The sequence below is a fragment of the Triticum dicoccoides genome, chromosome 3B (assembly GCF_002162155.2).
Source record: "Triticum dicoccoides isolate Atlit2015 ecotype Zavitan chromosome 3B, WEW_v2.0, whole genome shotgun sequence".
Classification (NCBI taxonomy): Eukaryota; Viridiplantae; Streptophyta; class Magnoliopsida; order Poales; family Poaceae; genus Triticum; species Triticum dicoccoides.
In genome coordinates, this window is record NC_041385.1 from 819,581,071 (window position 1) to 819,594,209 (window position 13,139).

At 44.9% G+C, this 13,139-nt stretch overlaps 1 protein-coding gene and 1 pseudogene across 1 annotated transcript; both read right to left on the minus strand.

The window, feature by feature from the left end:
- Positions 1 to 6,935: 6,935 nt before the first annotated feature.
- LOC119282471 lies at positions 6,936 to 7,528 on the minus strand (annotated as a pseudogene).
- A 4,604-nt stretch (positions 7,529 to 12,132) lies between these two features.
- LOC119282472 (probable calcium-binding protein CML31) lies at positions 12,133 to 12,875 on the minus strand. Its single transcript, XM_037562697.1, has one exon. It carries the CDS (start codon positions 12,782 to 12,784, stop codon positions 12,329 to 12,331), a length of 456 nt encoding a protein of 151 aa, XP_037418594.1. The 5' UTR covers positions 12,785 to 12,875; the 3' UTR covers positions 12,133 to 12,328.
- Between the last annotated feature and the right edge of the window lie 264 nt (positions 12,876 to 13,139).

Sequence of the window (13,139 nt, forward strand, 5' to 3'; positions counted from 1 at the left end):
TCCTTCTTTGTGTATTTTTTTACTCTTTTGCTTTTTTTTCCTTAACTTTTCTGTTTTCCTAAACTTTTTAAAACCAAAACAGTTTTATAATTTATAAAACTTGTACCTAATGTAGCTTAATAAACTTAGGCCACTGCCACTTTTAGGTGAGGTTTAAATAAAATAGTTTAGTATTTTATAAATTAAAAAACATTTAAACAAATTTTTTAGCCACTATTTTAGTTATCTTAGGTCATTTAAACACTTTGCAAACTTGTTGGTTCACAACCATAATTAGAAATGGAATATTTGCCACATGATCGAGATTTTAGTTTTAATGTTTGAAAACCTTTACCGTTTGACTCATTTTAAATTTGAATTTCGAGCGGGTTTGAATCAACGCGAGTTTATCAACAGTAAACGTGGTGACATGATGTCATTAGTAGAGAGTTACTGTAGCTTAATTATCCGGGCGTCACAGACTCTCAAGTGTAAACCATATGACCCGAGTGCGTATTTAGTTACTCCAGATTTGAGCGTGGCTATATGCCAGTCGATTGAAAATAATATAAGGGTCAGTCTTGGAGCGTACTCACTGCACCTAGGCTAGTGGCGTAGCCAACCTGATGTGCTAGGGTGGTCCCGTAATAGAAATATTACATGAATTTTGTTTATTTTCACGGAAATGATTTTTTTACTACACTGTGCATGAGCTATGGTGGAATTCTAGGGTGGTCCATGAACGACCCTGTCCACCCGCTAGCTACGCCAAGCTATGCCCAAACTACTAGTGATACGATGGTAGCTAGTTCATTCAACGGTGTTTATTTTCTTTATGTACGTGCACGTTAGTGGCTGTCGGTGCAACGTGTGTGTGCATGTGTAGAGTATGCGTGCGCGTGTGTGAGAGATGGAAAATGTGACACCACTGATATATGTACTCGATCCTTAAATTCCGTGTTCATGAAATGAATTAGTAGCATTGGAATCATCCTTCTAGAAGAAATGAAATAAAATAAATCTATATCTATACTATTATTAAAAAAGCAAACATCAATCCCCCTAAAGCCACACGGTAAACTGTACACAGGTTTACCAGGACCCTCGGATCAAATTAACTTAAATACATCCCACCATTCATAATGCATCAATAGTCTGTCACCGCGATCAACGTCTCAGATCAGATGTTCTGCCAACCAGACGCGGCAGTCTGTCAATCCTCGTAGCGCTCCGCGTCCCCAATCCCCGCAATCCCGCCGGCAGTTCACAGATTTCCAGATTGACTCCACCCGAAATCATGCCACAAAAACGGATCCGCAGCAACTTGCACGGCCCCACCTTCCTTCCCCTGATCCCCTCCTCCCGTGTGCTTCCTTCCCCATCGCCGCGAGTCGACCCGTCCTTTGGTCGTCGCCCGCCGTACAGCAAGCCGCCGCCGACCTCCTCTGCCGGTAAGTTGGGCAAGCTGCGCTCAACGCCCTCAAACTCCTTCTCTCTCCATCTCCTGACTAATATATCTCCTTCTCTCCGTTCCGCGCTGCAGGGCGCCATGGCATGGAGCAGAGCTCCGTCAGACCACAAGTGGATCTCCCCCCCTCCCCCCCTTCCCCCCGCGCGCAGCATCCGTCGTGTCCGCCTTGGCTAGCCGTAGTGCGCATCTGTCCCACCTCCCAGCCAGCCCTGCCGCCCTAGGTATGTGTTCGATATTTTTTCTCTGAAGGCAGAAGTTGTACACTGATACTCCCTCCGTTCCGAATTACTTGTCGCGCATATAGATGTATCTAGATGTATTTTAGTTCTAGATACATCCATTTCAACGACGAGTAATTTGGAACGGAGGGAGTATGTCGTTTCAACCATTGGGTACCATTCCGATGAAGGTGATTTGGTTCTTCCAATCTGTTTGAGAAGCAAGCAGATGAAGCATAGGAGCGACGTGATACTCCATATTCCCAGTAAATATCATGGTTAATGTTTTTAATATTAGCATCTCATAGCAGTGTCCAATTACTTACGCCTAATCTTATTCATATATGGTAATTTACTGTAACATACAGAACTTTATTCATATATCAAGACAACTTTGTAGTGTTTGCTTACTGTTTCTTTTGTCCTGTTAATTGGTTGATATTGCTACTAGATGATTATCTATCCATTCAACATTGTGAGTTTGTGACTGGCCTTTTTTTCTCTTCAGTTATATGAAGAACCTGATTGGTGAAGCTAATTGTCAAATCTGCCAGAAAAGCTTCGGCACCATTGCAAATGGTATGTCCAGATTATACATAGAACTGCAAAATTTATGAACAGATGTGTTGGCATTATGATTGCGATGACATTTAGAATGTGTAGGGTTCTTGTTGGCCGGGCACCGGTAGAGCGACCAACTTGTCAGTTGTCTGAACTATCCGAACAGTAAACTTGAGTTGATCTTGGGCTGAAGCGCTAGAGGGTAACAAAATAAATTTCGTGAGTTATTCAGGACTTCAGGTTCATACACATTGTTGCCCCTCGGGTGCTTTTGTGCAGCAATCTACCCGTCCATTGCGTGGATCTTCATCTTACTTAACATCTTGCTAAATGTAGCGTCTTTTCTAAAAAGAACATGTGTAGTGTAAAGTAAGGACACTTCCTAGATTCACATGCTATCTGCAAGTGCCTAAACTAAACAAAGCTTTATAGTGCCCCTCTGTCTATAGCAAGCAGCCTAGAACAACAGATCGTTTGTCTTTTACGAAAAGAGTGATGAGTGGAACTTGAGCTTAATCTGAATGTTTAGTATGTGTATGTGGCAGTGGTAGATATGCAGATCAGCATATGGTTCTGCTGGAGAAGACACAAGGCTTGAAGGGAGAATGGGAGACAAGAGAGTGCTGATTCAATGGCCCTCATTTTAGCGCACGATTTTTTTTGGAAGACGCATTTCAGAGCTGGAAATACGACGGATCATCCCCACAGATCCCTCTTTAATAATAGTATAAATATCTAAAAACTTACTTTTTAGTCCAAATTTGACGTAAAACCCTTGTTTGATGCGTCTCTCACATCACTCATCCGAAAAAGAGTGATTTCTTCCCTAAAAAATATTAGAGAGCTTGGCATTGTATAATGTTTGCAGTTTTAAAATATTTGCATCAAACTTTATTTCCCGTCTGTAATTCTGTTCTTCCACCCTGCAGATTGTTCTTATATGTTGCATAACACTAGCAGGAGTACAACAGAAGGGAAGTGGCAGAGAGGGAATGACAGAGGCAGGCCTAAGCATGTTCCTTATATTCTTCTATCTCCTATTTATTGCATGGTATGAAATTTGGATGAGAAAATAATACAATAGATGGTGTGTGGAACATCACAATCTGCATTTTCAAAAGCTTCTTGCAAATTGAATTTTACCGCTCCTGCATTCATGAAAATTTATGAATAGGGCAGTCATTTAAGTTTTCTTCCAAATGTTGTGATGTATCAAATTCATGAATTGGACAGTCTTTCAACACGATAATAAGCATATGTATTCCTTTTCTCAATATATTCTAAATATGCTAATATTATTGGATGATGTTGAATTTAATTGGTTCTGTTCTATATGTTTTATTCAGATGTTGTATTTGCTAAGAATCTGTCAGTCGTGAGTCAGTGATGTATGGTTTCAATGTGGGCAAACTGGAACAGTGAAAATGTTCACTATGGAAGTTGTTCCAGATAATAGCTGTGTTAGTTGATTTAATCAAGAAGTGTTACTGAACCAGTTCTATTTAATTTAGCATACTTGACATAGTAATGAGCATATTTTAGCAATGGGATAATAACATCCGAACTTCTGTTTCACTTGCATCTTGGTTAGGGTCACCATCATGAGTGGGCATTTGCTTACTGGGCAAAGGAGTAGAACCCACATATGGTTGTTTGACCATGCTGGAAGTGACCACTTTCCCAAAACTGAATTAGAAGGAGAGAGGTATAAGGAGGCAAAGTTCATCGACAAGTCATTGTCTGCACTGGGTGATGTTATTGCTTCCCTTACCTTCAAAACGCCCATGTACATGTTTGTTCACCTTCGTTTTTGTTTTGTACAATCACTGAAACTGATTGCGTTCATGCAGCAGTTCATTAGTGCCTATTTAATTGATTATCCATGACAAAAATAGCTCTTTGTAGTGTTCTCTATTCTAGAGGCTGTCGAAAACTCAATGCTTATAAAGAGCAAACTTTTAGTGTGACCATCAATGGATTTATTTTATAGATGGCAGTGGCTTTGCCAAAGTATCAAGGCAACCATTCAGATGTTGGCGACAATGAGGCACTAAGAAAGAAGAGTGCATATGTGGCTTTCTCTAACTTGTCAAGACCAGGCTCACGCTATTGCTCATATCTTGCTTGTTAAAATTCACATCTTCTACACGTGATAAGCAAGTTGCACTGATTTTTCCAAGTGCATTCCCAGTATAGTAGTATTTCTTTCTTCAGATGCATCATTGTATTTTTATAAATGCATGTTCAAATGTAGTAGTTCTTTGTTTTCCAAATGCATGTTCTAAATCAAATAATTAGTTTCAAGGTGCGGCCATCATATGTCATCAGGATCATTCTTAACCTGAAAAATTTTACTCCCTCCGTTCCTAAATACAAGTCTTTTTAGAGATTCATATATGGACTACATACGGAGCAAAATGAGTGAATCTACACTCTAAAATAAGTCTATATACATCCATATGTAGTGCATATTGAAATTTCTAAGAAGACTTATATTTAGGAACGGAGGGAGTAGTTTTGAGTTGTAATCAAGTTATATAGCTTTTAGTTCGCACAACTTCATTGTCTGATTATTCTAGCTTTACACATGACATTGTCTTTTTTTGTATCTTTCAGAGAAATAGAGGAGGCACAACCAACTAAGAATCATGTCAGGTGAAAGGTACAAGCTATTGTCACATGGATGCGCACATGGTGGTTATCCTAGGGCATATGGTAGTTTTTTCGATAGAAGAATTAAAGGCGTAGCATTACGAGAGATATGTGACTGGACTTTTTGTGTATGCTCAATTACCCATTGTGTAGTAAATTTTCTGCAATTCAACACGTGAGTTGTGATCAGATTTAAAAGGGGATTTAATTTGTTTCGATTGAATATGCGCGTCCTAATGAAAAAAATTCCTCGGATATAACGTGCGTTGCACGTGCACATTTACTAGTAATGATAAAGTTTGCATACAATTTATACAAAAATTATGTTTTTTGTAATATACAAGAATAAGCATAATAATGGTATTTTCGCAAAAAAAAATCTAAGAAGGAATGGTTTATTAGCATGTGCATTGCCCTTAATTAAAGAAGAAAATAAACCAAAATAATAAAGTTTTGTAAGACAGAATGGATTAGTGGTATTGGTATTACCCTTCCAGAAGAAAGAAAATGAAAAAAAGAATGAATTTTTTTTGCACAAAATTACATGGAAATTACGCGTTTTCATAATATGAAACAATAAGTGCATAATAGTGGTTTTTTGAAAAAATAAATTTCAAGGAAAGAATTAATTATTTGTGTTGGTATTATTATTAAGTAAGAAAGAAAATAAAATCAGAAAATAAAAGCAAATGATGAATTGTTTTGCACACAATTTCTAATGAAATTGCATAATTTCTTAAATGCAAAAATAACCGTATAATAATGCAAATTTCGCATTCTAGTGTAATTTTCTCACATCTGGTATAATACTTATGTGTATATGTACAACCCCCCTACCCCTAATATTCACAACACACATAAAGGAAAAAACGACTAATTAAAAGATTAATTGTACTTGATAAACAATAAAAAAAAGTCAAACTGAAATGTATATATTTATGTTTTCTGTGGTTTTTAAATTAAAAGATTAATTGTACCTTACATGTCGAAATAGAACGTATCTCCACCAATGATGTCATCTTCCGCACACAAGCGCGCACGCGCACACACACACACGCTCAGAACCAAGCACACACAGAGACATGCACATGTACATGTACACGGACATGGTGGCAACACACGCACACTATACACAACACCTGCACCTGCACAACACCGGCACATGCATGACACACACGCACACACACAAAATCTGACACTAAAAAGAAGGAAAAAAATCAATTACCGGTTGAAAAAGAGGTAATATCACTGAAACACATAGAACTTGCATTGCATGTTCAGCTTGGTGTTAAAATTTTAAAAATATGGTATTGAAACATAACTCAAGCGTGCAGATACGGTCACGAACGCGTATGCTGGCGTATCCATGTGTATGGCCCCATTTGTCATTGAGTGAGGACCCTGGACAAAAAGTCCTAGAATTTATATATACACACACAAAAAGGGTACCTCCAAGCTCTAACCAGACACGCACTTTTAGATCAACTGCTCGTATGGCCACTCCACCATTCACATTTGGATGTGTAAACTGGAGAACAAATTTATACTCTCACCATTCCTAAATTTTTTCTTTAGAGATTTCAATAAAAAATATAAACGGATGTATATAGACATATTTTAGAATGTAGATTCACTCATTTTGCTTCGTATATATGTAGTCCGCATTGAAATGTCTAAAAGACTTATATTTAGGAATGGAGGGAGTATATTAAGCGAGGATCATGTGGAGCTTATTTGGGATACAGATACTGTGACCCATTTTGCACGCGCTATCTTTTTAAGATATTTGTAAAACATAAGAAATATGATTATTTTCAAATATTTGTGTGTAAAAATATTATACATACACAAGTTGATTAGTAAATAGGAACATTTTAGTATAAATTGTGTATTATCTATTTTTTAATAAAACTTAAATAATATTTTTTTAAATAAAACACTCAAGATAATCTTTTAAATATTTGTAAAACGTAAGTAATAAAATGATGTTCAAAAAATATTTTTTGACCCCTTTTGGTAAAAATAATCAGTTACTGTCTGAGCATCATCATTACAAACTTTGTACTAGTGCCATATGACAATCGAATGAATGAATGAATGAACGAACGAACGAGCGAAAGAGCTATATGCAGACGAAACTAGGGGTATATGCTTGGGTCCAGGCGCGAGGTAGCTAGCTCATCGTGATCTTGAACTCGTCGAAGCTGAGCACGTCGTTGCCGTCGAGGTCGAACCGGCAGATCATGGCGTGGCAGTGTGGCACTCGCTGGCGCCCCGCTCGGCCCCCAGCCTGACGAGCATCCGGCCCAGGCTGGCCGGCGTGATGCACCCCTGCCCCTCCATCTCGTACATCCCGAACGCCTCCCTCAGCGCCTGGATCCTAAGCTCATCGTTCTCCTCGTCCGTACCCGCCCAGGCCGCCTGCTGCGCCAGCTCGAGGAACTCGGCCTCGCACAGCAGCCCGTCGCCGTCCGCGTCTGCCGATGCCACCAGCGCCTAGGCCTCCTCCGCCGGCATATCCTCGCCCAGTGTGTCCTGCATGCACCCCCACAGCTCCGCCGCGGAGATCCTGCCGTCCGCGTCCCTGTCGAGCGACGCGAACAGCGCCCTCAGCTCGCCCGACTTCGTCGCAACCATTCTCTCTGGATGGACGACTATAGACAGGCTCAGCCTGGGCTTCCTAGGTCCTGAGGTGCGGGTGTGCATATATATACTCTGGGCGCGACGCGGTCCATGGAAGCTTCACGGCATGAGGAGAGATTCCGTGGTCGTGGTGGACATGCGGGTTATTCTTGTGGTCTGGGCGGTCAACCACGGCAATACGGCATGCAGGTCAGTATTCTCCAGGAAATGGATTCGAAGCTTTCGCGTGGCGTCCGTGTTTAGATTAATTCGAGAAACAAAGAAAAGCGCGCGGGGAAGAGTGTTTTGTTTCCCGAAAGATGAGCGTTGGTTGCGCGTGCGTGCGGTCCGACTTGGCAAAAGGGGTCGGCGTCGGTTGGCGTCGCGTGTAGTCTTCTGGCCGTCCCCGCGTTCGCTCGCGTGCGTGGGTTCCTACGCAAATTCGTTCCATGTCGGCATCGTGCCACTGCTCTTTTTTTAGACAAAAGACGTAAAGCCCGACTTCAAATTAGTGAAGCCATCAACCGGCTAGGATACAATAGTGCTGATACAAAGGCGAAAGCTTGAAGAAAAACTCAAAGAAAAAGGCGGCGTGCACACATATTACAGAGCTAAGCAGAGCAATGGCGAGCAGGGCGCCACCACAGCGAAAACAGGATCAAGCTGCCGGAGAACTCTACGCAAGCTAGAACAGCGGAGCAACTGCAATCAGTAGACAGCACAAGTGAATGCAGAGAGGACCCGTGCTGCATGGAGAAAATCATGGGTCCAGATCTGGCCGCCACGAGCCTTGCCGGAGGGGAGATCCCATCGCCCCTACGTCTGAACCATGCCACAACACGCAGACGCCGTCCACCGACCGGCTGCCCAGATCCGAACAAGACGAAGAGCCGTTGAAGGATTGCAGGGGGGGCCACCTCGTGACCACCATAGCCGCCATCCCGGAGAGCAGAGCAACGCCGCCGCCACCACGCACCTTGCCGCGAGACCACAACCTCACCCTCCCTTGAACGATGCCTCCAAGGAGGACCGAGACGCCACAGCGCCGCCGCCGTTCCGCCAGCAAGGCCAAGGCTTTCGCCCGGGATCGTGGGAGAGGAGGAGGGAGGTGACGAAGAAGCCCGACACACCCTTAGGAGGGAGATCGACACCGGAGCGCCGCCATCGTCGGGGTCGCGGGAGGTCGACCAGGGGTTTCCCCCGTTCTAGGACGGCCACCACCCACCCTCAAGTGCCAGATCTGGCCGCCCGGAGGAGCAGCACCCAGATCGGCGAGGGAGGACCACGGCAGAGGAGAGAAGACCGGCAAGCAAGCCAGCCGAGGCCAGCAGCGCAGCCCGCACCAGCGATGAGTCTCCACCGCCTCACCGCCGCCCACACGGCCAGTGGGGACGGCCAGCACCGGCGGTGCCATCCGCCGGACGAGATCGACGCTGCCCTCGCCAACCAGGGCCGCCACCCTGAGATCCAGGGCCCCCTGCAGCACAGAGCAGCAGCGCGTCGCCGCCACCTTCACCAGCAGCCGCGCCGGCGAGCGCCTTGGGTGGCGGCGGGGCGGGGAAGGGGGTAGGGAGTGGGACGGCGAGGCTAGGGTTAGGTCGCTCTCGAGTCGCCCGTGAGGGGCGACGCAAGAGCCGCGGGGGATGCGTTTTGGCAATGAGATAGGTCGTGCCACTGCTGTTGGATGGAGCAATTTATTTTGTCAGCTGTTTGGTCGCGAGCGTTGATGCAACGCGTACACATTTCACTTGCCTCCGTTCAATAGTTGTGCGTGTTTTTTGCGATAGGTTTGGTTCTGTTAGGGCATTTCCAAAGCAGACCACCACCCACAACCGTTCGGACCTCCGAACGTGTTTAGCCATTGAACAAGGGTCTCTATCGATCTGCCGATCGACCCGGACGCATTTTTTGCAAAGTCGAAATAAACGTGGGACGCTTTGCGGAAGACCGAACAGTAGTCATGTAGGACTCGCACACCCCCGGCCACCCAAAACTCATCCCGGACCCCATGCATCTATCCTTTCATTTTTCTCTACATCCGTTTTCTATCTCGCCTCCGCCGCCGCTCCACCACTCTAGCCACCCGGTCACACCATTGCCGGAACTCGACGACTCCGTCTCCTCCAATGCTACACCCGGGCTCCACTCCGCTTCTTCTCCGCCGCAATCATGAACCAATTATTCTCATCAAACTGATATATCACTGGATATCTTCTTGGGCCATTCTGTAGATAAATGACGAAAATCAATGGGTGTTGATGCTGGGGGCAAGAATCATAGAGCATGTAGCAAACGAGGTGTATAGAGCTTCACAAGGGTGGAGACTAGGAGTTCTCAGGGATCAGTGGCTAATACTGGACTGGCGCTTTGGAATTTTTCTGGAAGCAGACTTTTGCTTGGTGATGTCTTTCCCATGGATGCTGATGTCTGCTTCAAATTTACCTTCTGTATTTGTAGTTGTGGTTTGGCTCTAGGTCTTGTGTTGGTAGCTTCTAGTATTGTTGAGTTTAAAACTCTGGAGGTTTTGTGTAATATGTTTGTGTCAGCCCTTGTTTGTGGCGTTGGAGACTCTAGGTTCTTCATCTGCTGAGCTGTTTTTTCCCAGATGTTTTGCCTCTTGGGTTGAAGATGTTTTTAGCTTTGTTGTAGTTGCTGGTGGGAGTTAGTTAGTAAGATACGAACCAAATTATCTCTTTAATAGAAAATCAGAGAGGAAGGCTGTCTTTTGCTTAAAAAAATGTAAGTCCATTGAATTTGCAATTTGGGTAAGTCGGTTTGGTGGAAGGAGGAACGGTCGGACGAAATAAAAGCTGGAGGAAGAAGAAAAAAAAGATGATGGTTGGATCTTAGTCTAGCGGCATAGAAAATTGAATAGAGGCCCTAAATAAATTTTTGGCAACTTACACATATTTTGTGCCTAAATAATATAGCAGGGACTATTTTGGTATATTTGGTGCTATGACTCTCAAATGTAAACCATATAACCCGAGTGTGTATTTGGTTACTCCTATATTTTGAATTAAAAAAACTATTCACATGCAGCCCTCTAAGTGCTTGTCCGATTACGCCCATACACGCGGTGTTCCCTGCTCAATCCCACATGGGTCCACAGGTAGCACCTTCGCCGGGGTGTATCTCGGCCCATCCGTTCGTGCGGGTTCAGTTAAGCCCCGTGTGGGCCGTTTCCCAACCGAAACCCCTTCAATCCTTGCAAAAAACATGGGGAAACAGAATCGTCACCTCATTTGTAGAAAACAAACCACGTAGGACCAGGAGGTGAACTCTTGGCGGCGGCTAAGCCCAATGTGAACTTGGCGGCAGCGGCTACCTACTAGCAGGGATTTAACCGAACATGATTGGGTGAGGGATGGATTGAGGGCATCTAGAGATTTAATCCCTACATGGATTGGGTGAGGGAGTGGGGATTACCCAATCTCTGGGTGGATTGAATGCCCTAGGGGGTTGGTTTGGTCCCGTGACTACCAAACAAAGCTTAAGGCTGGTCGTAATGGGAGTACCATAGCTAGTATCCTGCATGCGAACTAGGTAATTTTATGAGGTGGCGTGGAATTAAACAAAGAAAGAGAGGGTTGAGTTATCATATTATGATACCATATCATAATATATTCTATGCTACTATGTGTCATGCATGATAATAAATGAGACCATCTAAGATATTAACTTATAATATTATGCAAGTATCATACGCTAGTATCATATGGGTGATACTAGTATATGGTACTCCCCGCTACGACGAGTCTAAAGGGTTTGGAGCCGAGGATGACAAGTCAGCCCCTTCACACAATCACGTTTTCCATTCATTTCGGGCATCTGAGTTCATTGAGAAACCCAGAATCCAATTCCAAGAGCACCGACAATGGATCGAGACCAAAGGTATTCACATAGAGCAATTACTGTGCATCATCATGACAATTTTTGTACTACTACCATGTATGTAACAATCAAATGAACGAATGAATAAAATAGCGAAGGGGCTATACGCAAGACGACGATGGTATATGCTTGGGTCCGGGGTCAGGCGCTCTAGCTCATCATGATCTTGAACTCCTCGAAGCTGAGCACGCCATCACCATCGAGGTCGAACCGGCAGATCATGGAGCGACACTCGACGGCGCCCCGCTCGGCGCCAAGCCTGCCAAGCATCCGCCCGAGGCTGGCAGGCCTGGTGCACCCAGGAGCTCCTGTGTATATATTCTTCAATAAATTCTACGCTACTTTCTCCGTCTCAATTTACATGTCCTGCGCGTATACCTAGGTTGCCAATTTTATCACCCTAATATAAACTATATAACACAAAAATTATACGGTTTGAAAATAGAATATCTGAATTTTATATTGATATATTTTTTGTAATATATGACTTGTATTAGGTTGGTCAAATAGACGACCTAGGGGTACGCGCACGCCTTGTAAGCTGAGAGAGAGGGAGTACTATGTGTCATGATATTTCAGATTAGTTCATGCTATGCATTACGGAAGTAGTGTCATACAACAACAGGATACTAGTGTATGATACTCCCCAGCTTAAAGGGTTGGAGCCGAGGATGAGAAGTCAGCCCCTTCACATACACCTTTTCCATTCATTTCCGGCATCTGAATTCCTCGAGATACACACAATCAAATACCAAAAGCACCGACAATCGATTGAGACCAAAGGTATCACATAGATCAATTACTGTCTGTGCATCATCACTACAAATTTTGTACTACTAGTCTACTACCATGTAACAATCGAATGAATGAACGAGCGAAGGGGCTATATGCAAGACGGAGATGGTATATGCTTGGGTCCGGGGTCAGGCCTCTAGCTCATCATGATCTTGAACTCGTCGAAGCTGAGCACGCCGTCACCATCAAGATCGAACCGGCAGATCATGGCGCGGCACTCGCCGGCGCCCTGCTCAGCGCCAAGCCTGCCGAGCATCCGCCCAAGGCTGGCCGGCGTGATGCACCCCTGCCCCTCCATCTCATACATCCCGAACGCCTCCCTCAGCGCCCGGATCCTCAGCTCGTCGTTCTCGTCGTCCGCGCCCGCCCAGGCCGCTTGCTGCGCCAGCTCAAGGAACTCCGCCTCGCACAGCAACCCGTCGCCGTCCGCGTCTACCGACGCCACCATCGCTTCGGCCTCCTCGACCGGCACGTCCTCGCCCAGCGTCGCCCGCATGCACCCACGCAGCTCCGCCGCGGAGATCCTGCCGTCCGCGTCCCGGTCCAGTGACAAGAACAGCGCCCTCAGCTCGCCCGACTTCGTCACAACCATTCTCGCCGGATGGTCGACAATCGAGAGGCACTTGATAAGACTTTAGTTGATCTTGATCCTGCCTGTGTTTCCTAGATCATCTGCTTTGCTATAGAGCTGTAGGTTGCTGCTGCGTGATCTTGGAGGTGCGCGTGTGCATATATACTCGGGCGCGACGCGGTCCTTGGAAGCTTCACGGCATGCAGGGCCCGAGGAGAGATGCCGTGGTCGTCGTGGACGTACGTACATGCCGTGTGGCGGATTGGACAGGAGGTTTTTCTTCTGGGTGGTCAACCACGGCGGGTCAGTAGTCTTCTACTGGAAATGGATGCGAAGCTTTCGTGGGGGACGTACGTGACTTTGGCGTGACGGCCAA